This window comes from Macrobrachium rosenbergii, chromosome 13 (assembly GCF_040412425.1).
Source record: "Macrobrachium rosenbergii isolate ZJJX-2024 chromosome 13, ASM4041242v1, whole genome shotgun sequence".
NCBI lineage: Eukaryota > Metazoa > Arthropoda > Malacostraca > Decapoda > Palaemonidae > Macrobrachium > Macrobrachium rosenbergii.
In genome coordinates, this window is record NC_089753.1 from 36248913 (window position 1) to 36276412 (window position 27500).

At 34.7% G+C, this 27500-nt stretch overlaps 1 protein-coding gene across 28 annotated transcripts in view; it reads left to right on the forward strand.

Annotated features, from left to right (window-relative positions):
- RyR (Ryanodine receptor) overlaps positions 1–27500 on the forward strand; it is a 319932-nt gene that overhangs the window by 111421 nt on the left and 181011 nt on the right. For all 28 annotated transcript variants that reach the window (XM_067115198.1, XM_067115213.1, XM_067115211.1 and 25 more), the window contains exons 2-3: positions 22292–22396; positions 24198–24296. In XM_067115198.1, the coding sequence (XP_066971299.1) occupies positions 22292–22396; positions 24198–24296 (204 nt within the window). The remainder of the gene's footprint in view (positions 1–22291; positions 22397–24197; positions 24297–27500) is intronic.

A 27500-nucleotide genomic window follows, 5' to 3' on the forward strand; every position in this document is an offset into this window, starting at 1 on the left:
AAACAGGCGGACTTTGATACCCAAACCGTACTCGAGCGCTGGTGGATAGGTGTCTGCTATTGATCTCGTCTTCCGAACTGATGACCGATTGAGTGATTGATTCACTCTAAACTAGCGTTGCAGTACCCGGGGTCATCAATGCAGACAAGCCTCGCTCACTCTCATGATGTAGGTCACGTGATTCGGTAGATACAGAGAATTCCATATCCCAGGAGTGAGTGGTACTAAGACCTAGAGAGTGCACCCTACTTTTCTTTAACTTTTTCTTGCTGTTGATTTTCTCCAGTCGTTATTGTTGTTGCACCGTAGCTTCAGAAATAGCTGTTTTGTCAGAAATGAGAGCGTTGTTTCGCCATACAATCTTTGTTTCTATATTTTACGTTCAGATGAACTGTACACAGCAAATTTTGTTTTCTATATGAACAGGTGAATAATAATAATAATAATAATAATAATAGTAATAATAATAATAATAGTAATATTTATTATTATTATTATTATTATTATTATTATTATTATTATTATTATTATTATTATAAACCTATTCATATAGAAAACAAAAGCTACCGTGCACAGTACATCTAAACGTACAAATAATAATAATAATAATAATAATAATAATAATAATAATAAAAATAATAATAATAATAGTAATAACAAGTATTATTATTATTATTATTATTATTATTATTATTATTAGACACAAGAAACTAAAGAACTCATTGCTTTCAATCTTTCCAATAATTTTTCACACTTGTTTTCGTCTCTATACGTTGCTCTTCTTCGATATTCAACATTCACGAATCCTTTTCCAGATTCTTCTTATTGTCTTTATCGTTTCATTTTATATTCCCTTTTCGTTTTTCTGTCTCGTCTTTCTATTGTTGCTTGCCCTCTGCAGTTCTCCTGATTCTCGTCACTTCTTTTGAATAGGTAAAACGCAATACTCTATTTATCTATCTATCTATCTATCTGTCTGTCTTTCTATCTATAAAATATGAATCCTTCCATTCAATTATTTCTTTATTTATTGTTGTCTTATTCTAGTCTTCTTCTTTTTACCCTTAATAATTTTCCTTCTCACCCTTAATAATTTTCCTTCTCCTCCTCTTCCTCTTCTATTCTCTCCTCCTCTTCCTCCTCCTCTGTTCTCAACTTCCTCCTCCTCCTCCTCCTCTTCTATTCTCCACCTCCTCCTCCTCCTCTATTCTCAACCTCCTCCTCCTCCTCGTCCTCCTCCTCCTCTATTCTCAACCTCCTCCTCCTCCTCGTCCTCCTCCTCCTCCTCCTCCTCCTCCTCCTCCTCTTCTATTCTCCACCTCCTCTTCTATTCTCCTCCTCCTCCTCCTCCTCCTCCTCCTCTTCTTCCACTTTTGATTAGTGGAAAGCGATGTTCCAGCCGGGCTTGTGGATTCGCATGGTCGCCTTTCGCTCCAGGGGACGGCAAGCAAGGAAGCAAGCAAGCAAGCAAGCAAGCAAAGCGAAATGGAGACGCAGTCGAGCAAGCGCGGCAAGAAAGACCGAAGGACGTGAAGCCAGCAAGCAAGAAGCGAGGATACCAGGCCAGCAAGCAAAGCAGACAAAGCTGTAACGAGCGAGCTAACAATAAGGGGACAGGCGAAGAACTATAGTTATTGGAAGAGCCAAAGCTCTCTCTCTCTCTCTCTCTCTCTCTCTCTCTCTCTCTCTCTCTCTCTCTCTCTCTCTCTATATATATATATATATATATATATATATATATATATATATATATATATATATATATATATATATATATATATATATTTATATTTATATATACACGTAAGTTTTATGACAAACCTCGATAGTTTTTGCAGGCAGGGAGCTGGTTATGAGATCTGGAAGCCAATGGATTTAGAACACTATAAAATATGAGCTTTTTACAGTAATGGCTGAATTCTTACATTTTTCATATCAGTTCCTTTCCAGTGTAACGTGTTTTTGGAAGAGTGTTCATTCATCCACATTTACTTCTTAATAATTTTGGTTAAATTCGTCATATGTTATTGTCTATTATTAATCGTCGTAGAGATGATAATGTAATTTTTATTCAGTATATATACAGTGTATATATATATATATATATATATATATATATATATATATATATATATATATATATAAAGATAAAATCCACGAAGGAAACGGAAACACTGGAGTGCTGCGAGGCCTTTCGACGTTAGGTCCTTTACTTAGCACGTTCCATATTTTCGTGATTCAGTTATACACACACACACACACACACACACATATATATATATATATATATATATATATATATATATATATATATATATATATATTAATGTCCGTGCTATTGCATTTTTTGCTTAAGCTCCATCATACTTGACTGTATCATGATCAGTTACTGCCGCGGTGTGGGGTCTGTGGTGGGAGGTTGAAACCAACATATTCTTTGGAAGTTTGAATTTCAAGTCAATGGCCCCTTTGGGCTTGATCCACATGAATAGGTTTCATCTACTGTATAAAATAAGAAGTAAAATTTAATACAGGTAAAACCAAGTTCTCATACTCTCAGAGGGGTCCGCAAGAGGGTTCGAAAGGGGTGTTTCAATGGCTTGCGAAAACTTACTTGATTATTGAGAAGGAGGAACAGTTTTTGTATTTACTGCGTAGACAACGGATATGAAGAAAGTGTTATTCGAGTATGTATGGGAAAATAAGAGAAACGTTTCATAAATCTCCTAGACAGGATATGCGGGAAAAAATGTATATATTTATATGTGTGTGTGTGTGTGTATATGTATATATATATATATATATATATATATATATATATATATATATATATATATATATATATGCATATTATATTTATATATATAAACATACTTTTTCTCCTACTTGTACGGTCCAGGAGATATATGAAAAATTTCTCTCAGTTTCACATACATACATACATATATATGAGAGAGAGAGAGAGAGAGAGAGAGAGAGAGAGAGAGAGTGATGATTAACTGCGTCATAATTTTATTTCAATTTGAATTACTTCAAGACCTCCATTGAGGTACCTTTCTATGATAATTTCCAATATCTAGTCATGATTTCCCAGTAAGAGCTACTTGCGTAACTCAGGAGGTGCCTATTGGATAAAGAATGAGAATCCCTGGAGTAGAGAGAGAGAGAGAGAGAGAGAGAGAGAGAGAGAGAGAGAGAGAGAGAGCAAAGGCAAAAGATGAGGCCGAATCTAATTTGGAAATTGAATCCAGATGGTATTCTCGTGTAGAAGAAAATAGAGGCAGGTGCGGGAAGTCGATGGAAATCAGGTATTAGGGGATTTTAGGAGGATTAGCTTCTTTGATCTCTCTCTCTCTCTCTCTCTCTCTCTCTCTCTCTCTCTCTCTCTCTCTCTTTAATACACAAACAAATTTTTTTACATGTGAGTCCTTGTCTCAGCTGTAATACTAGTCTCTCTCTCTCTCTCTCTCTCTCTCTCTCTCTCTCTCTCTCTCTCTCTCTCTCTCTCTCTCTTTTATACCCTTTGATGTCTAGGCAGTAGATTGAAATTCTCTCTCTCTCTCTCTCTCTCAAATACTCAAACAAATTTTTTTACATGTGAGTCCTCGTCTCAGCAGTGATGCCAGTCTCTCTCTCTCTCTCTCTCTCTCTCTCTCTCTCTCTCTCTCTCTCTCTCTCTCTCTCTCTCTTTTATTCCCTTTGATGTCTAGGCAGTAGATTCGGAAATTCTCTCTCTCTCTCTCTCTCTCTCTCTCTCTCTCTCTCTCTCTCTCTCTCTCTCTCTCTCTCAAACACACACATACACATAAATTCTTTCCTGGTGAAACCTTGTCTCAGTAGTGATACCATTCTCTCTCTCTCTCTCTCTCTCTCTCTCTCTCTCTCTCTCTCTCTCTCTCTCTCTCTCTCTCTCTCTCTGTGGACCATATTTCTTCTCACCTCCTCCTGTCTCGAGGAAGATTGCAGAAACTTATGATGACATTTCATGCTCTCCGGCTAAGCGATGAATTTGGCGCCGTCATCCTTTTCTTCCCTGGCGGATTCTTTGATACTCTGTGATATTCACAGAGTTTGAGATGGAGCTTCACTCTTTATATTTTTCTGTAAAGGAAAACTATCTTCAAAATTACTGAGGCTAGAGGGCTGCAAATTGGTATGTCGATCATCCACCTTCCGGTCATCAAAAATACCAAATTATAGCCCTCGAGCCTCAGTAGTTTTTTATTTGATTTAGGGTTAAAGTTAGCCATGATCGTGCGTCTGGCAGTAGTTTTAATTTTATTGAAGGTTAAAGGTACCCATGATCGTGAGTCTGGCATCGCTATAGGACAGGCCACAACCAGGTCGTTGCTGAAAGGGTCATGGGCCGCGGCTGAGAGTTTTATGGGCCATGGCTGAGAGTTTCATACAGCATTATACGCTGTACAGAAAACTCGACTGTGCCGAAGAAGCTTCGGCGTATTTTTTACTTGTTTACTGTTCTTCTTATTTTTATTTTATTCCCTGAGTATTATTTTGACCTTTTTATTTGTATTTTTTTTCTTTTTTTATTTCTTCCTTTGAGAAATAATTTTACCTTAGTTTTTTTTATTTCGATGGCGTATGATATCCATTTTTGTGTCGATGTGGAATTGCTACTTATCTGTGTATATATATATTTATATGTCTATTTATTTAAAATTTTTTGCTATCATTTATTTAATCTTTTCCCTTTTTCGATAGTGGGTATTTTATTCATCGAATGCCTGGGGCCTATTAAGCTGTATCAGTAATAATTTTTGTTCTATTTATTAATTAAAATAATCATGTTTTTAAATAATGCAACGTAGCGTTGCAACACATTATAGTGATTCCTTTCACTGCCAGGTTTTATGTTTAGTTGTAGTTTTCTGTAAAAGAAAACTATTGTGCCGGCTTTGTCTGCCCGACCGCACTTTTTTCTGTCCGCCCTCAGATCTTAAAAGCTACTGAGGCTAGAGGGCTGCAAATTGGTACGTTGATCATCCACCCTCCAATCATCAAACATACAAAATTGCAGCCCTCTAGCCTCAGTAGTTTTTATTATTTTATTTGAGGTTAAAGTTAGCCATGATCGTGCTTCTGGCAACTATATAGGATAGGCCACCACCGGGCCGCGGTTAAAGTTTCATAGGCAGCAGCTCATACAGCATTATACCGAGACCATCGAAAGACAGATCTGTTTTCGGTGGCCTTGATTATACGCCGTAGCGGCTGTACAGAAAACTCGATTGCACCGAAGAAACTTCGGCGCATTTTTTACTTGTTTGTTATCATAAGCGTTTTGAAATATGCTTAAGGGATTATGAAAGAGCTTGAAATATTCAGTCATTTATATTTCAAGTTTTTTTCACGCGATCAGATGGAAAAGGAAAGATATTTTAAAAATGAGACAAGCAGCCAACATAATCTTGTCAGTCAGTAAATTAACAGATCTAATAAGATATTAATTCTCTGTAAGATTAAAAGTAATCAGTTGTAATTAAAAAAAAAAAACAAGAAAAATGAGGAAGATTATTCGCTCGCGAAAACAAAAACAAATCATATACAAACAAGTAAAAAATGCGTCGAAGTTTCTTCGGCTCAATCGAGTTTTCTGTACAGCCGCTAGAGGGCTGCAATTTGGTATGTTTGATGACTGGTGGTGGAAGATTAACATACTAATTTGAAGCCCTCTAGCCTCAGTAGTTTTTAAGATCTGAGGCCGGACAGAAAAAGTGCGGACGGACAGACAATGCCGGCGCAATAGTTTTATTTTACAGACAACTAAAAAATTTTTTGTAATTATATGAAATATTTTTTTCTCGATGTTAAAGTAAATTGAAGTAACTAATAAAATTGGATGTTTTTCTTGGTGGTCATAACATAAATTCTCTCTCTCTCTCTCTCTCTCTCTCTCTCTCTCTCTCTCTCTCTCTCTCTCTCTTCTGGGAACATATCACCAGTATATGACCATAAATGGCATTCTTTTATGGTTATGCCTTAGCTTTATTTTTATGTCCTTATACATTGTTAATCTCAGTCTCTCTGTCTCACGCTCTGTCCTTTCTACACAGTATTTTATATATATATATATATATATATATATATATATATATATATATATATATATATATATATATATATATATATATATATATATATATATAAAATATATGTGTGTATATATATATATATATATATATATATATATATATATATATATATATATATATTTATATATATATATATATATATATATATATATATATATATATATATATATATATATAAATTATATATAATTTACAAATTCACAGACACAAACAAATAAATATATTTGTTTGTGGCTGTTTGTTAGTACGGATGCAAGAATACACGCACAAACTTAACGACTCAAATTCTTTTTTTGTTTACATTTATTTCAGCCCCCTTATATTTTCATCAAATAAGCAAAAAAAAAAAAAAAAATGGAAGAAAATAATGTATCAACAAACCAGTAGAGAAATCCCGAGTCTTATCTCAGTGTTTATTTTGTTTTGTTTCAATTATTAATGATTTCTGCTTTTATGTTTTTATATCTCATTTTTATTCGCATTATTGTTTTATTTGGCACAAGAGCAAGGGAAGGGAATCCTTGCAGAGTTGCCATGAAGGCATTCCAATCCCTTAATGGATGCGTGCTGTAATGGAGAGGTTGGGGAAGTGACCAGTGAGAGAGAGAGAGAGAGAGAGAGAGAGAGGGAGAGGGGGGGTGGGGGGAAGGGTGGGAATGAGAGCGTGAGTGAAGCAGGAAGGGAGGAAATAAGGGCAGACGAAAAGACAGGCGGACAGGGAATAGAAAATCATGAAAGCAATATGAATTTTGTTTTTCATATTTCTCCACATTTTAATTTTTTTAATTTTTTAGTATTTTATATTTATTTTCATTTTTTCCTGTAAAATTTATATTATGTCGAATCTACATTTATTTACCTTTTGCCTCTTATTCTGTGAGGTGCAATACCAGTTTTTATTTTTTTGGAGATTATATTCCAAACTGTGAGATTATTTTCGTAATATAGCTGAATCTTTTGAACTCCAGAAGTTCTAACTAGGTGCAAATGCATTTTTGCTGAGCATGCTGACAAGACTCTCACTTCGTACTTTGTTCTTTGTCTTGTTTATTTTACTTTGTTGATTATATTACTTGTTTTATTTATTTTTCGTATTTCATAGTTTAATCTTGACGTATCTCAATTTACTTTTCTGTGATGGGGCTGCTTTCCCCGTCGAGGCCTTCGGGCCTAAATCATTCTGCTTTTGCAAAAGGATTTCAGATGGGGTTGCAGAAATAATAATAATAATAATAATAATAATAATAATAATAATAATAATAATAATAATATTAGATAGTGCAGGCAGGAGACCCTCTTTCAAACAAACGGAATTAAACGTGACTGCAGTAATCAGCCGTAAGTAACCTGAGATTATTATTACTATTATCATAACTTCCAGTGAACTCATGAATACCAGCTAGATTTTATCACATATTATTATTATTATTATTATTATTATTATTATTATTATTATTATTATTATTTATTACTCAGTGATAAGATTATGGCAGCTTAACCAAGTAGCTAACGTGTTCTGCCTGTCCATTGCGTGCCAGTCATTGGTGATTCCCGCGCAGACGCAGAAACGGTCTGTGACGTCACCTGATGATATACCAGCCGTGTCTGGAACTTTCCATTGCTCGCTTTTAAGATCGTTGGCGGATGTTTAGAACAAAGACCAGTGCGTGTCTTTTATTTTTAGTCAATTCTATTCGTTCCCATTATATTTTGTAGTTCTTTCAGAGAGAAAAAAAGTATTTACATAAGAATCTCTGCTACTGCAATACGTGATCTCATGTTTATGCAGCAAGACCTCCATGACAATCAAGTGCTTCACCTAGTTCTGCAGATCTTATTTTCGTCAAAGCTTATTATTTATTCATATTTTCTTTCCCCCAACGCATCTCTCTCTCTCTCTCTCTCTCTCTCTCTCTCTCTCTCTCTCTCTCTCTCTCTCTCTCTCTCAGCGATCCTGGTAGCCTTCCTGCTGATTTCTGTTGCTGTGTGAGTGCATTTCTACCAATGGGTAGTGGCTGTTTTCCTTTCTCGGTTTCTCTACTTTTTCGAGTTTTCCCAGGCTTGGAGCTTGTGGGGTTATGGCCTACATGTTCCTTCTTTTATTTTTCTTAATTCTTATTTGTCTTTTTGTTTTTTTTTTGCACCGATAGAAGCTGTTGATCTTATGAATAATAATAATAATAATAATAATAATAATAATAATAATAATAATAATAATAATAATAATAATAATAATAATAATTTTTATTTATAACAGTGGTAGTAATAATAATAATAATAATAATAATAATAATAATAATAATAATAATAATAATAATAATAATAATTTTTAGTTATTACAGCGATAAATATTTATTGATTATTACCATGATTCATAAAATACAATCATAGCTTCTTATGATAACAAGCATAATTTATTAGGCTTGCTATGATAACGATAATGAGAACGATCTTCTTGTAACGTGACTAATAAGGCTTTTGTTACGTTTTCGTGATGAGAAAATTTTAAGCCAAAAATATTCTTGTTGGCCTACACCCCCCTGCTTATTATTGAATAATTATGCGTCGACCATCGATTACATAGCCTCTATTTTTTTATTACACTTACTGAGTCAAAGAAATCTGCTTTTTATATATATATATATATATATATATATATATATATATATATATATATATATATATATATTTCTGTGTTTGGGTGTGAATATATTTTTCTTCAGTATAATTGTTTTATAATGGTTTTTATATCATGTTATGAACAAAAAGCTTATATATATATATATATATATATATATATATATATATATATATATATATATATATATATATATATATATATATATATATGTGTGTGTGTGTGTGTGTGTGTGTGTGTGTGTGTGTGTGTACAGTATATTTGTATATATATATATGTGTGTGTGTACGTATGTGTCTGTCTGTATGTATGTGTGTATGAAAATGATGTCAGTCCGACGCTACACCGAACAAAATATAGCTCTGATTTTACTAAAGAGTTTTTATTTTATTTTATTCTCCTTCTAAACATCCAATTTAACTTTCCAGTTTACAAAATTTACGCAAATTCATTCTTTATATAAGCAATCTGTCAAACTGGTGTCATGTCAGACATCAATTTAATGTAACGTCAACCTGTAAAAATGTCTTCTTCATCAGATTAGGCCTCGCGAATTAAAATCTATCTTTGAAGATCAGTGGAAACATTATTAAACTCATTAAATGAAAAATGATTAGCATATTTTTCTGCCGCTCAAATTAACTCGGTCATCAAAGGCAATATATTTGAAATATATTGACTGTCACCCAGATTAGAATTTTTTTTTATTTTTTAGGCCACGCTTATTTAGAAAGCAAAGGCTGACAATAAACATAAATAAGTATAATTCAGTTATTTTTTTATTTTTTTTTATATTGTACCACATTTTATTTCTGGGACAGCCGCTTGGGTTCGGAAGCAGATGGCTTATTAGAGATTATTGCTTTTAGGCTCCTGGTATTAAATGGCGTTCATATTGTTCTGTGGTTTTATATGTTTGTTTTTTTTTTTTACGTTTATTCCCTTGATCGGAATTATTATTATTATTATTATTATTATTATTATTATTATTATTATTATTATTATTATTATTGGTTTTGTTCAACAAAATGGCAGTTTTAACAGCATTTATTTTATATAGTAAACGCTCGATTCGTCTTATCAATTGTTTTTCTTGCGCTAGAATGGTTGCAAGCATTTGACTGATATTCATATCCGGTGGTTTATGAATATCGGTCAATTGCTTGCAACCATTCCAGCGCAAGAAAAACAATTGATAAGACGAATTGAGCGTTTACTATATAAAATAAAAGCTGTTTGAAACTGCCATTTTGTTTAACAAAACCTGTATTAAAGAAGGTCTTTTTCCTAATTTTACAAGTATTATTATTATTATTATTATTATTATTATTATTATTATTATTATTATTATTATTATTATTATTATTATTATTGCTAGGAAATTCACAATCTCGTGAAAAACAATCTGAATAATAAAAACCCACAATTATATAGTAAATATATTTCTATGTAAAATGTATATATAATTTTGTTTTACATAGTAATATATTTACTATGTAATTGTGGATTTTGATTACTCAGACTATTATTATTATTATTATTATTATTATTATTATTATTATTATTATTATTATTATTATTATTATTATTATTATTATTGCTAGAAATTCACAATCTCGTGAAAAACAATCTGAATAATAAAATCCACAATTATATAGTAAATATATTACTATATAAAATGTATATATAAATTTGTTTTACAGAGTAATATGTTCACTATATAATTGTGGATTTTGATTACTCAGATTATTATTATTATTATTATTATTATTATTATTATTATTATTATTATTATTATTATTATTATTCTTTTATTATTATTATTTAGGCGCTTATATCAAATGAGATAAAATGGGCCAATAATTTGTTAAGTAACGTTAAAAAAGCAGAGAGACCGACGGAAATTAGAGGCATATTAAAAGGCAAAGACGAAAGGCCGAGTTGCTTTTAAAGAAGTGTTGCAATGCAACTTGAACCTTAATCAGGTCAAAAAGTACCGTTTTGTGGAGAGAGAGAGAGAGGTGAGAGATGAGATATTACTCAATATAACTCATCTTTTTCTCGCTCTAATTGGTATCTCATGAGTAAAAGAGAGAGAGAGAGAGAGAGAGAGAGAGAGAGAGAGAGAGAGAGAGAGAGAGAGAGAGAGAGAGAGAGATATTACTCAATATAACTCATCCTTTTCTCGCTTTAATCGGTATCTCATGAGTAAAAGGAGAGAGAGAGAGAGAGAGAGAGAGAGAGAGAGAGAGAGAGAGAGAGATGAGATATTACTCAATATAACTCATCCCTTTCTCGCTCTAATCGGTATCTCAAGAGTAAAAGGAGAGAGAGAGAGAGAGAGAGAGAGAGAGAGAGAGGTTTTAATCTTCTCATCGTCAAGATGGGAATGAAATTGATTTTTCTCATAGGGGATTATTGCCGTCAGTGCATCTCACGTGGTGCACTGTAGGCATTACTTAAGGGTCTTTGCAGCAGCGTTCCTTCGGCCCCCTAGCTGCAGCCTCTTTCATTCCTTTTACTGTATTCCCGTTCATATTCTCTTTTCTTCCTTCTGACTTTCCACCCTCTCTAACAATTGATTCATTGTGAAACTGCGAGGCATTCCTGCTGTCACACCTTTCAAATCTTGTAACTGTCCATTCCCCTTTCAGCGCTGAATGACCTCATAGGTCCCAGTGCTTGGCCTTAGGCCTAAATTCTATGTTCCCTACGAAACTGATAGCTGCTTCTCTTCTCCGTATGGACAGAGCATTAAATTACATCCTCAGTCTGTCGATTGCAAATTGCCTTTCCCTTCGCGCATTTCCACCGCGAGCGAAAGTTAGCGATCGGATGATGCGGAGCTTTCCTAATGGGGCATTAGGTGCTGGCTGTGTTATGCCCGATTCCCGGCTTTATTAAGTCATTATCGCCTCTTCTGGTGCGTTGTTGCTGCTGCTTCTGGCGTTTATTGGTCGTTTTTCCAGTTTTTTTTTCTCATTTTCGGCTTGAGAGACCGATTAGAGCGAGAAAAGGCTGAGTTATATGGAGTGATGTCTCTCTCTCTCTCTCTCTCTCTCTCTCTCTCTCTCTCTCTCTCTCTCTCTCTCTCTTTCTTTGGCCTTTTCTCCTTTTAGTCTGGATATACCGATTAGAGAGAGAAAAGGCTGAGTTATATGGAGTAATCTCTCTCTCTCTCTGCATTTTTCTCCTTTTAGTCTTGAGATGCCGTTGGGAACGAGGAAACGCTGTGTTTCCTCTCTCTCTCTCTCTCTCTCTCTCTCTCTGCTCTGCTCTGCTCTTTTCTCCTTGAAGTCTTGAGATACCGTTGACAACGAGGAAGCGCTGTGTTCTCTCTCTCTCTCTCTCTCTCTCTCTCTCTCTCTCTCTCTCTCTCTCTCTCTCTCTCTCACAGCCTCACCCGTATGGTTCCCCTGAACTCTGTTGTGAAGAGGTTGCAGTTTACTGTACATATTTACGTGCATATGTGACTACAACGTTTCTTCGTTGAAGTTCGATTCACATATGAACGTCTTGGGAATGTAACGTGTAAAGAGAAGAAGAAGAAGAAGAAGAAGAAGAAGAAGAAGAAGAAGAAGAAGAAGAAGAAGAAGAAGAAGAGAGAGAGAGAGAGAGAGAGAGAGAGAGAGAGAGAGAGAGAGAGAGAATCTACGGTTTTCTAATACGAAAATAATCCGCATAATTGACCTTAAAGTCTATTGGACCTAAAGCTAAATTTTGCCTACGAAAACAGTTGCCTCTTCCTAAAATTCGATTCCACTCGAGTTGTCAGTTTAATTCTTTTTTTGATTCTCTCACGAGAAGAATGGCACTGCCGTTTCGAGTCTGAACGACCTCCCAAAAGGCCCCCAATTTCAAGTAATCACATTTGTTTGGGATTAGAAAGCTAAACTGCTTTCCGATTCCAGTTCTCGTTATGGTAACCCTGTTTGATGGAATGCGCCGGAGTTTAGGAATTTTCAGTTTGGCATGTTCAGAAATGAATTAACTTCAGTCATACAAGCAAACATACATACATATATGTGTGTATGTATGTATGTATGTATGTATATATATATATATATATATATATATATATATATATATATATATATATATATATATATGCTATTCTGACTCGGTCTTTTCATCATTTAAGTTCTAATAAATGTATGGTTTTCACAATTCGCTGGTAAAATCTCGAATATAACCCGTACATTCTCATTCTTTAAGGAAGTACAAACAAAACTTCACAAAATATTGTAAATAAATGAATATATTTGTACACACACACACATATATATATATATATATATATATATATATATATATGTGTGTGTGTGTGTGTGTGTGTGTATATATATAACACACGTATACATACATATATATATATATATATATATATATATATATATATATATATATATATATATATATATATATATGGGGCTGAAGCTTATCCTCTCATTCAGGTCCCAGTGACATTAACACACGCATATAGATAAAGTATATATCCCTCTATGAAACGGACAGTCTTTCCCCCTCTCCGTTTAAAGAATCTGTCCCCATACAAGAAAATTCTCTCTCTCTCTCTCTCTCTCTCTCTCTCTCTCTCTCTCTCTCTCTCTCTCTCTCTCTCTCTCTCTCTATCTCTCTCTCTCTGTTATTGACAGGGAATGGGGGTGACTTATCTGGAGGCGTGACTAACGCCAAGCGAATTATTGCAACTTATCTCCATCGTATCTCTAAGACATTTCCAGCGCCTGTCAAGGTGTGAGCAATATCTCTCTCTCTCTCTCTCTCTCTCTCTCTCTCTCTCTCTCTCTCTCTCTCTCTCTCTCTCTCTCTCTCTCTCGTTTTTGGGCTTGATTTGAGGCTTGGAAATCGCTTGTGTCGTATTTTTTTTTAATCCTTATTCTCAGTATTATGTTTATTAATTTTTTATTCTCACTGAATTCAGGATGCAAGTACAGATATCCAGCAATGAGTAAAAATACAATTTAACTGTAAGTTTTTTGACTAACTAAACTAAGTATACAAGCGTCTTGAAGGAGTGGAGACACTCAATATATTTTCAAGCTCAGTAGAGTAATGGCTATAGCTGAAAAGCTGAATAGAAACTGATTCAACATTCCGTGATTTACATAACATGTCTTTAATCCAAGGATACGGAAGTAACTTGAATATGAATCTGTCATTCTTCAGTCTTAATCTCATCGAGTCATCTTCACAATTAATTTGTCACCCTAACATCTTATCTGCTAAAGGTTCGTTACGCTTGCTCGGTCATCTTAGCGCTTTCGACGTATCGCTGTTGTTTGTTTTGTCATCCTTGGGTGCGTTCATTTGGGCTGATGTCATAAGTGAATGCAACCTTTTTAAAAAAGTCGATGCCTCTTCGGTGCAGAAATTAATCGCCCAGTTGATGGACGTTTATTAATTATTTGTGTTTCATATTCATTATCAAACACATGTTTAAGATCAATTTGGAAAAATGGGAGTGATCCCTGTGTTTCTTACTGAGAAGTAAAATTGGTCAAAGGAATTTTAGCGAGTGTCCCTTCAAAGGTAATGGCGTCTACTGAAATTATTATTATTATTATTATTATTATTATTATTATTATTATTATTATTATTATTATTATTATTATTATTATTTAAAAATACCCATAGTAGCATGAATCTTAAAATGGAGAAACAAATCCACAGTTATGTATATGTGCTTGTATTTAGATATAAAACTGTACAGATTCCCGAGAACTATCTGTACAATTTTATTATCTTTAAAAATATATGTACATATACATAAGTGTGGATTTTTTCTCCATTATTATTATTATTATTATTATTATTATTATTATTATTATTATTATTATTATTATTATTATTATTATTATTATTTCCATAGCTGCCATATAGAATTGATAAAGAAAATAACTATATAATTTTTTCTTTGAAATCGTTGTAAACAAACAAATAAAAAGATTTAAAATGTAGTGTTGTTGGTCAGCCAGTTATATATAAAAAAAAAGTGTTACCTGACAATTTCAAACGGTTCCGCTTTAAGAATAAAAAAAAAGAGGTGTAGTTTAGTTTCCGCACACCTTTTTTTTTTTTTTTTTGTTACAACAGAGGCAAAAGTAAAACATTGTTTTTCTACATAGAAAAAGTTAGGGAAAAGCATAAGTGAATTGACTGGCGTGTGGGGCTTCCATAACGAGACGCCATGATGACATGCGACTGCCATGCATGACTCAGTTTATGGTGCCTCTCATGGGAGAGGGGGCAGGGTCTGAACAAGGGGTACATCCCTGGGGGGGGGAGGGCATGGGGATGACGAAGATGGTGGTGCTACCCTCTTATGGGGGTGGGGTGGGTGGGACGGCGTCTGAGCAGGGTACATCCCTAGAGGGAGAGGGTTGACGAAGATGGTGCTAGAGGAAGGGAATGGAATATGGTGCAATCATTTTATGGTGCAATACGTTTATGGTGCCTGACGGTGGTGCTGTGGGTGTAACGTTTAGAATGATAGAAGGTAATATCGTGTCATAAGAAGAGTCAGTTCCCAAGGTCTTTCAGAAATGAGGTCAAATAAATATGTATGGTGGAAAGGAAAATAATTCATCGGTGAATGAATACAGGATTGGCACGTGATTTGCGAACGTTAGTAGTAAATGTAAATAAAATAGTAAATATATAAATATAAATAAAAATAGTAAATACAAATAAAAACGTTCAGTAAATATATAAGTATAGATAAAAATAGTAAATATAAATAAAAACGTCCTGTAAATATACGAGTATAAACATAAATAAAAACGTTCTGTAAATATATAAATATAAATAAAAACGGCAAATAAAAATAAAAACGTTCCCGCAAGAATGTAGTTATTATTAAATCTTACTTCCGTGCAATTACACAAATTGCTGTCAATTATATATCGTCTTTAAAAGTACATTTAAATATTTAGATTTTTTCTGCTTAGCGTTGTTAATACTAATAGATTTAACGGAAAATTTAACATTTTAATTTTTTATGCAGCACTGTGAATCTTGACAGATATAACAGGAGACCGCACACATATATGAAGTGGATTAAGTGTGAGACAGGAAACCATAAACCATGGTAATTGCCATAACCACTTGCAATTGCAATGGTTACGATCTCTAATACGTGCCGGGTGGAGGTACTGTTCCCGATTAACTGAGACTTATGAGGTAGCCATCTCGAGAATGGTTTCATATGCCCTGATATCTCCTCTCTTCCCCACCTCATGCATAGTATGTACTATATATATATATATATATATATATATATATATATATATATATATATATATATATATATATATATATATATATATGTGTGTGTGTGTGTGTGTATGTATGTATGTATGTATGTATGTATGTATGTATGTATGTATGTATGTATGTACAACTGAACCACGAAAATATGGAACGCGATGACTATATATATAAGGACAAAATCCACGAAGGAAAGATAAACAGTGGAGTTCTGCAAGGCCTTTCGACTTGTTGTCCTTTACTTAGCAGACTAGGTAAGGGACAAGAAGTCGAAAGGCCTTGCAGTACTCCATTGCTTCTCTTTCCTTCGTGGATTTTGTCTTTATATATATATATATATATACATATATATATATATATATATATATATATATATATATATATATATATATATATATATGGTGGTGCGCATTCATAAAAAGAAACTTGTAACGCATACATCCAAATATCCGTGGCTCTCGTTCGTGCGTGTGTGTATTTTCAGGTTGTTTGTGGCTGTTTATCAGCGCAACAGCTCCCTAATTAATGTGTGTGTCAGCGAGGAGGAATACATTATCGGTGGGCTATCCAATCTATTTTTGCGACTAGAGTTAAAGGTAATAAAACAGAAGGGACAAATAATGCCATAAAATTCTAAACAATATATGAGGTAACTTTCTAATTGATTTTGTTATTATTATTATTATTATTATTATTATTATTATTATTATTATTATTATTATTATTATTATTATTTTGACCGAGGACCATCTTTTAACACTATCATGAAGTGCTTTTTCAGCTGTACTTAAATTATACAGAATCCTCTATATTTGTCATATATTCTTTTCATCAGTAGAGGGATGATATAATAATTTTCCAAATGACATGGAAAGGTATTTTTCTTTCGTTGTTTATTGAATTATTTCACGTTTCCATGCATACAACGTCGTCCATAGAGGGACTCCTTCCATTTTATTAATGTTGTGGATATAACTCTACGGGTTAGATTCACATAGTTTCAATTATTAATACACACGAAAGTATGATAAAGTCTACGGACACTCAACACCACGTTTAAGTTACTCTCCGTTTTTTTAAGACGACCTGATCTGTGAGTAAAGGCGCCCGCCCCATTTGGCATGCGTACAGTTGGAACTCTTTGGGGCGATAACATCACCTTTATTCCGAGAGCCTCTTTTATTCAAATTCCCGCAGTACAATGAAATTATTGTTTATGCGCCATTGTTCTGTTTTTTCCCATTAGGCGCTTGTCCCGAATGCTGTTATTGTATGGCCGTTTGTGTGAATATGATTGTTGTTGTTTTTTTTTTTGGTGATGTATTGTCTGTTGCTCTGCTACTGTTACATCTGCTACTGATTGTGTCTGGTTGTTTGTCTGTGCGTGTCTGTGATTGTTCGGAGTATGTCTCAGAAAGTTACTGACGGAATTAAAGGTTATTTTGAAGGAGGTTTTCTTCACATTTTCAGGTTGATTGCTGATCGTGGAATTTATTTATTTGCAAGCTTTCTAGTTGGAGTTGTTTTAACAATATACCTTCCTCAGTGGTGCCACTGATGCAATGAATTGTTGCCTTTATTTGTGTTTTGTTGTTGATGATGTAGCATTTTTAGTTTTCTATAAAAGAAAACTTGTACCTTCTTTGTCTTTCCGTCCGCAATTTTTTCTGTCCGCCCTCAGATCTTAAAAACTACTGAGGCTAGAGGGCTGCAAATTGGTATGTTGACCATCCACCCTCCAATCATCAAATATACCAAGTTGCAGCTCTCTAGCCTCTTTAGTTTTTATTTTATTTAAGGTTGAAGTTAGCGATGATCGTGCTTCTGCCAACGATATAGGACAGGCCACCGCCAGGCAGCGGTTAGTTTCATGGGCCGCGGCTCATACAGCATTATACCGAGACCACCAAAAGATAGATTCATTTGCGGTGGCCTTGATTTTGCGCTGTAGCGGATGTACAGAAAACTAGATTGCGCCGAAGAAACTTCGGTGCATTTATTACTTGTTAATTTTTTTTACGGTACCTGAGTAATTATTTTCCATCTTAGTAGAAGTCGCTACTAAATACGTTCAGAGACTTGAAGTAATGGCGGAAAGCAATTACTATTTTCTTCCGGTTTAGTAAATACTTACCATTCCAAAGGTAATTGTTTATAAGAGACTTCTTTTTATTAGCCTTTGAAAGCTATGCTTTCACCCCGTTGTGGCATTTATTATGAATATAGTTGCTCGTGTAATTTCATTTGGCCAAGCTTACCAAATGAAATTCTGAAGTTTGGTGAATAAAAGCGTGTACATACGACGCACATACGACCTTTGCTCTTGCGTTGTAATACATTGTAGAGGAATTTTTTTTTATCGACGAAGTGTAATATAAATATAATTAATTCTGCGACCGAGCTATTCTCATGATAGAAACATTGTAATAATAATAATTATTCATTTCTCGCTGTAATGTGGTTCGGATTCCACAATAAGCTGCAGGTCCCTTTGCTAAGTAACCAATTAGTTCTTAGCCACGTTAAATAAGTCTAATCCTTCGGGCCAGCCCTAGGATAGCTGTCAATCAGCTCAGTGGTCTGGTAAAACTAAGGTACACTTAACTTAACTTATATCAGTATAACGAATTCTTAAAGATTTATAAAGAAATAAATCAAATGCAAGATAAGTGACGGAGAATACAATAACAGGAAAATTGCAGCCATGACGCAAAGGGTAGGAAAGGGAAATGAATGAAAACCGGTTATAATTAATGGAAAGAAAAAGTGGACTGAAACGCATTAAGGCAATTTATTAAAACTGCTCCCTTTAATGAGTCGGAGGCTATAAGTGGTAATTCATTAGAAGGTTCCAGTGATGAGAAGAAAATAAAAGAGAAATGACGCCTTAAAACTGCAAAATGTAATTAAAACAAGAAGCGGAAATGGACGAGAGGAGACTGATAATTAATAGGAAATAATAAAACAGATATCCTGATTTCCCCCCGTAGACGGATAGTGCCATCTATGCACCTCATGCGGTGCACTGTAGGCATTACTTGAGGTTCTTTGCAGCGTCCCTTAGGCACCTAGCTGCAGCCCCTTTCGTTCCTTGTACTGTAAGTCCTTTCATATTCTCTTTCTTCCATCTTACTTTCCACCCTCTCCTAACTATTGATTCATAGTGCAAATGCGAGGTTTTCCTCCTGTTACACCTTTCAAACCATTTACTGTAAATTTCCGTTTCAGTGCTGAATGACCCCATAGGTCCCAGTGCTTGGCCTTTGGCCTAAATTCTATATTCAGTTCAATATCCTGCTTTCTAAAAATACACAAAACTGAAGAATTCTCTTTTATGATATTTCTGTCAGCCTGTCGATCATATTTGTAAAACTGAGAGCTCTACCGGGTAATAAATGTTAAAATGAAATTTACCGATGAAGTTTACATGACCTTTTATCATTAAAAGACAAACTTTCTCTTTAGGGAAATTAACAGATGTAACAGGAAATAAATGTTGAAATGAACTTGACAAATAAAGTTTACTTTACTATTTTTATTCAAAGCCAGACTTCCTCTTTGGGGAAATTGACAAATGTAACGGGTAATAAATGTTAAAATGAAGCTTACCTTAGCATTGCTACTAAAAGCCACACCTCCCGTATAGGGAAATTGACAGGTCTAACAGGTGATAATTGTTAAAATTAAATTTATATTAAAATTATTACTAAAAGACAAACTTCCTTTTTAGGGACATTGGCAAATATAACAAGTAATCAATGTTAAAATTAAATTTACATTACCATCATTATTATTAAAAGAAAAACTTCTTTAGGGATCTGAATTGCGTATGTGGTTCCATTCATTTTATTTCCCCTGTGAGTAAGCAGGCATAGCGTTAGCCTGATTAATAACAGGTGGGCCGTCCAAATCTCCAAGGGGGCTTGTCTTATCATCTCTCTCCAGAGGAGATTGCTTGCTCATCATTAGATTATTATTGGTATTATTCAATATATATATATATATGTGTGTGTGTGTATGTGTGTGTTTGTGTGTGTGTGTCTGTGTAAATACAATATATGTATATATATGTGTGTGTGTGTTTATGTAAATATATGTATGTATGTACAGTATGTGGGTATATATATAAACATATATATATATATACTATATATATATATATATATATATATATATATATATATATATATATATATATATATATATATATACACACACACATACCACGTACATACATATACTGTACATAAATTTACACACACATGCACACAAAACACACGCACATATATATATATATATATATATATATATATATATATATATATATATATATATATATATGTGTGTGTGTGTGTGTGTGTGTGTATGTATATATATATATATGTCTGTGTGTATACAGTATATGCGTATATGCATATAAAAATCCACACCGCCCTCAAGAAGTAAGTTGAAGCAAAACTCTCCATATATAAAACCGAGCGTTAATCAAAACGCATTACCCAGCCCCTGTGTACCCGGCGTTATTTCCATCCTCGTACATCAAAGCGGAACGCCATTGATCAACGTTATTTATGTGGCCGAAGAGCGCAATCCCTCACGTGGAATCGACATTGAACTGAAGGGAGTGTACATTGTCAGGGGAAAAGAGTTTAGTTACTCAATCTGCGTCTTGAGGGCTTTAATACAGTATATAACAGCATGTTTTCCAAGGGGGGCCGGCGCAGATCTTAATACATACATGGATAGTTTCCGATGTCAAGCAGACAAACACTTTAGACCCTTTGAACTAGCAGGTTAATTCCAAAAACAGTATCAGCGCCTGCATTTCTTTAATGAATAAAGCAATTATATATATATATATATATATATATATATATATATATATATATATATATATATATATATATATATATATGTGTGTGTGTGTGTGTGTGTGTGTATATATGTGTGTGTGTATATAATTTTTTCCAGGAATTCAAGGGAGGGGGGGCAAGTGCCCCCCCTTGCCTCTACGTGCGGGCGCTCATGGTGTTGCTCAAAAGGCTTCGTGTTTGCGCTGTGTATGATACGCGTTGGTTTTGTGTGTTAAATGGCTCAGGTGTTGCTTCATGTATGTTATGGAATTTTTTTGTGTGAGGCATTTTATGTCGGTGCTGCATAAAATACTCAGTGTTAGGCTTGTCTTTAATATAAAATTATTTTTTGGGAACTCGTGTTTTATAAGTTTTGACGGAAAGTAATTTTCATAAAACTTTTCTTTCATATAAAATACCTGAAAAAAACGTAAGTTTCCTGTAACATTTTTTTGCATGAAATGCTTGTTTTGTTCAAGATACAAGATGTAAAGTAAGTGTTTTGTGTTTTTTTATAGTGAATGTGTGATGTAAAATTAGTCATTCAAAGTAAATATGGTGTGTACAATACTCGCTTTGCATGAAATAATGATATAAAATATATATTGTGCGTAATAATCTTGGTGTAAAACTCATTTTTGTAAAATAATCCTCATGTTTTTCATAAAATAATGATGCAATACAGGTATTTATTTAAATACATGCTATAAGTTGTGTGTTATGAGTAAAATTTAAGATGTTTAAAACTGTTTTTTTACGTTAAATGCTTGATGCAAAATGTCTTATTTGTAAAACATGAAAACATAAAATTAATTACATGCGCGCATATGTTGCATCCATGTGCATAATTTCCCCATATCTATGCGTACCATGAAATGCCAAGTTTCTCATTTATTTGATGACTTTCATCCTGATTCCTAATCGCTTCCTTCTTCTTCCTCCTGCAGGGTGAAATGCTAAGTTTCTCATTTATCTGATGGCTTTCATCCTGATTCCTAATCGCTTCCCTCTTCTTCCTTCTGCAGGATGAAATGCTAAGTTTCTTATTTATCCGATAGCTTTCATCCTGATTCCTAATCGCTTTCTTCTTCCTCCTGCAGGATGAAATGCTAAGTTTCTTATTTATCTGATGGCCTTCATCCTGATTCCTAATCGCTTCCTTCTTCCTCCTGCAGGATGAAATGCTAAGTTTCTTATTCATCTGATGGCTTTCATCCTGATTCCTGATCGCTTCCTTCTCCCTCTTGCAGGATGAAATGCTAAGTTTCGCATTTGTCTGATGGCTTTCATCCTGATTCCTAATCGATTCCTTCTTCCTCCTGCAGGATGAAATGCTAAGTTTCTCACTTATCTGATGGCTTATATCCTGATTCCTAATCGCTTCCTTCTTCCTTCTGCAGGAGGACATGGTCATCCTCTCCTGCACCGCCACAGGAGAGAGGGTGTGTCTTGCCGCTGAAGGATTCGGTAACAGGACATGTTTCCTAGAAAACATTGCTGACAAGGTAAGATTTCTCTCTCTCTCTCTCTCTCTCTCTCTCTCTCTCTCTCTCTCTCTCTCTCTCTCTCTCTCTCTCTCTCTCTCTCTGTGCTTTTACCTTTTCAATAAATGCTGTTTACCAGTTTCAGTAGTTCATGCTAAGTCACATATAATGATTTTTCATAATATTTTATTTATATTTCCATATGAACGAAAGCAATTAAGAAAATTAGTGAATCTGGATTTTCTTTATATAAAAATTTATATAGAATGTAAAGGCTCAATTTGAAGTACAGTTATCATTTGTATTGTATATGAGCTTCTGTGCATCAGTATTTCAGCGTTCAAACATATTAATTTCCGTCTTGATTATTACTTCTTTCATTTATTACAGTAGTTCCTATTACATCGTTCATGTAATACTCTTCTTTTTCTTCTTCTTTATTCACTCACTCATGCCTCATTGTGGCCCTCATCACTAGCAGTGGACGAAGTGGCTCTTATCGCGGCTCTTTTGTTTCCCTTTTATTCGTATTCTATTCGCCATTGTTGTTTTTCTTTTTACATTTCCTTCCTCATTATTATCATTATGTCTCCTACGCTGAATCATCATCATCATCATCATACCACCCATCATCATATCTCATTGTTTCTCTTACGCAACTTCCTCATCTCTCACCCTTAACTTTTCTTCACCATACCGTAACCCTTAACTTTTCTTCACCATGCCGTAACCCTTAACTTTTCTTCACCATGCCGTAACCCTTAACTTTTCTTCACCATACCGTAACCCTTAACTTTTCTTCACCATGCCGTAACCCTTAACTTTTCTTCACCATACCATAACCCTTAACTTTTCTTCACCATACCCTAACCCTTAGCTTTTCCTCACCATACCGTAACCCTTAACTTTTCTTCACCATACCAAAACCCTCAAGTTTTCCTCACCATAGCATAACCCTTAACCTTTCTTCGCCATACCATAACCCTTAACTTTTTCTCGCCGTACCCTAACCCTTAACTATTCCTCGCCATACCCTAACCCTTAGCTTTTCCTCACCATACCCTAACCCTTAGCTTTTCCTCACCATACCCTAACCCTTAACTTTTTCTCACCATACCCTAACCCTTAGCTTTTCCTCACCATACTCTAACCCTTAGCTTTTCCTCACCACATACCCTAACCCTTATCTCATTATTCATTTGAACATTGTTTTTCTTCTTTTCACCAAATAGCTCCTCGTCATTGTTCTTATACTGCCTCATTATCATCCCACAACACCTCATTGTATTTACTATGCTGCTCTTTCTCATGGAATTTGATCTTATCACAATGCTTTTCTCTCTTCAATATATTTCATCATCTTTCTTACCCCGTAGAGGGGTAGTGCCTTCAGGAATCCTCACGTGGTGCACTGTAGGCATCAGAAAAGGATATTTGCAGCATCCCTTCGGGCCTTAGCTGGACGCACCTATTGGCTTTTTACTTTACCTCCATTCCCACTTCCTCTCTTCAATCTTACTGTCTAGCCTCTGTAACTGTTACTTTTTAATGCAACTGAGGAATTTCCTCCCAGTTCCAACTTTCGATCGTTGCACTTCATCTCCACTATTATTTAGACTCCTTTATCTTGCTGTTCAGTCCCTCTAACTACCACTTTTCACTGTCACAAGCCCAGAATGGGCCAAAAAGTGCCCCAGTGCTTTGGCTGGACTGCCTAAAACTTTCATGAAATCAGTCATCGTCCCTGCACCGCCTTGCTCTTACCGTACGTCACCACATCGCATCTCTGACCGCCCAATTCTTGTGCTTTTCCTCCCGGCAGAACAACCCGCCCAACCTCTCGCAGGGCGTGTTTGTGATCGAGCAGGCGCTGTCGGTGCGCGCCCTCCAGGAACTGGTCACTGCAGCCGCCAGCGAAGAGGTAGGTCTCCTGAGGTGTTCCGTTCGCTTCGAAGAGTTTCTCAGAGTTGCTGTTATTGTTAAGAGAGTTTGAAGGTAGAGATTTGGCGAGAGGGAATGTTTAGCGATTAGATCAAATTAGGTTAAAAAAAGTTGGTGTAAAGCAAGAGACAATATTTCAAAACTGAAGTGGGTTAGTTCAAAAGAATAATTTAGGATAATATAAAAGAATATGAAAATAGTTTAAAATAAGGCAAAGGGTTGGCAGGAAAGAATATTTTAGGATGTAATGGAGGAAGATGAGACAGGAGTCTAGTGTGAAAGAATAGTTATAAAGAAGATAGAGGATTGGCAGGAAAGAACAGTGTAAAATAAGAAGCATGTTGTTTTTTTTAAAAATGCTTTAACATAATACTGTACAAAAGGTTAATCAGAAAAAGTAGTTTAAGACAAGGTAAGGGATTACTAGAATAGTTTAAGGTAAGAAAGAGGACTGGTGAGAGAAATATTACTTAATTTATGGGTCTTGTAATCATATTTATAGATATATAAGTACTATTATTTTACTGTGATATTTGAGACTGCATTCATATTTTCCATGAATTGTATATAGTCTTTTAGTTTTAGGTGTCATGTTATTTTTAAGTTATTTATTTCGATTTGACTTTATTTTGAACATTTAAGAATCGTGGGTATTTTGTTAAATCCTAGGGTACTTGATTAAGTCAAATGATATTAAGTTATCTTAGGTGGTCGATAGCGAGAAGAAAAACTTGAGAACCCTCGCTCCAGAGAGTTACTGTAGGTGTTGGATAAGATTCTAAAGTAGCATTAGCAGCCTATTGTAGATGGATTTCTCCGCTTGGTGGAAGTTACGAGTACAGAGATTATTTTTAATTATTTTAGATTAGTTAGGAACTCGCTTTTTGAACTGGTAAGGCTGCCGAATACTTCCCTGAATTATAATTAAAGTTTGATCTTATAATTTAATTCCGTATTTTACGTCTGGTTTCCCTAATCATCAAAATGAAACGTAATTGATCCGCATCAGTTCGTCGTGATTGTTGATAATGAATACCTTCTTACACTGAAGGTGCCATAATTGAACATTTTAAACCTTCATAAAAAGAACTGGATAATTCAAATTTTTTTTAAATATCTGGATTGACTGCAAGTGAATATCTCTGCGATAACTCAATTCACGTAACTTATATATTCTCTGCGATAACTCAGTTCACGTAACTTAATTCATCTGTAATAATTCATAATAATGTCCTTCTCCATGGATTTAGAGTAACGCATTTTCTGCTAATTCAAGGTACCGTAATTTTACCATATTCTCATACTTTTTTTTTGAGTATCAGGATTGACTGCAAGTAAATGTATTCTCTGCGAAAACTCAATTCGCGAAACTTGATTCGTCTGCGGTAATTCATAATAATATTCTCATAAATGCATAAAAGTTTATTACAGCAATTCTCTGCAATCACTTGAACATTAAGTCGAGAAATAAAGTCTACTGCTGTGTTCTCGCAATTCAAAACAAAAGTCTGAACTGAAACTTAAACAGCCGGGAGATTCCCAACACCTGCTCGACTCCCAGTGGAGGGCACTGAACAGCATTCGAAAGCTCCCAGATTTATAATTTATTATTATTTACTAAATATTATTAATAACAGCGCGAATAGGACATTCATTTCTCTAGTAAATTCATTACCATTTCATTATAATCTTAAAACAACTTTGGCATAAATTAATACACCTTTTCTGATAACTGATCGTTTTATTTCGCGGATGCTCTGAGACTTCGTGTCTTAATGAGCGTCTGAAAATAAACCGCGATAATTCAAGCCTCCTTTTGTCCTGGAAAGATACGAATGAATAAACTTCTTCCTTATAATTTACAAGGGCTTCCAGGTAAACAAACTACTTGGGAAATAAGTTGAAAAGGAAAAGAACTTTTGACCGTAAAGTTTTCCTCTGAGGTGATGAATCTTAGCCCGAGAGAGAGAGAGAGAGAGAGAGAGAGAGAGAGAGAGAGAGAGAGAGAGAGAGAGAGAGAGAGAGAGAGAGAGAGAGAGAGATGTTGTTTTAAGATGGAAATTAAGGATGAGATGAAATGGGCAAAACCAGGATCAGTAAGCAGCAGTAGATAATGGGAATGAAATTAAGATATGTATAGAAAGTATGGAGAATAAAAAAAATGGTTGAGAATTGAAAATGCATGAGAAGGGGAAAGAATATTATGTATGAAAGTGAAATGATAGCAGGAATACAAATCTGCAGAGCACTTAGAGATAGGTGGGGACAGAGAGAGATAGGACTCACGAGGAAAAAATTTGTTTGCGTCTTAGAGAGAGAGAGAGAGAGAGAGAGAGAGAGAGAGAGAGAGAGAGAGAGAGAGAGAGAGAGAGAAACAGCTATCTCTCTTAGGCTAGGACTCACAAGGAAAAATTTGTTTGTGTATTAGAGAGAGAGAGAGAGAGAGAGAGAGAGAGAGAGAGAGAGAGAGAGAGAGAGAGAGAGAGAGAGAGAGAGATTGCTATCACTGCTTAGACAAGGACTGACGAGGAAAAAAATTTGTTGTGTATTAAAAAGAGAAAGGGAGAGAGAGAGAGAGAGAGAGAGAGAGAGAGAATTTAAACATTGCTCAAGCCTCTTTCGTCTCTTCTGTTCCGATGACATAAAAGAAAGAAATGTCTGTGTATTCAGTTCGTACCATAATCCTGTTTGTTGATTCAGAGATTTATTTGTCCTGAAAATGAAAATTTATAAAGCCCAGAGATTATTATACTGTCGAATACTAACACGGTCTCTAAAACACCCCTTTTTTTATATTCAAATACTTGGACATCCGAAGATAGAACCGACGTGAATACAAAAATAAATTTGTAAAAAGAAAAAAAATAGCTATATTCAATATTGCAATCAACCTTTTGCAATCAGCCTCAACAGCAACCTGGTACAGACGGCAGCGGGTCTTTATGAGGCAAGAAAGCAACAGAATGAGAAAGATACTGTTTACGTGTCCAATTTCCTCACAACAACGGCAAGAAGTTTATTATGCAAATAGGCAAGAGTATTCCTCGCAACATTTCACTTGACTCCGGTTTTGTTTTGGTCGTAAATTCGTTTAGATGCGGGGAAAATAATGAAACAAACCTCGGGTAGTTCAGTTTCTGTTTTGGAAAAGTTTGTCGACACCTGTATAATAATGCAGGTGCGA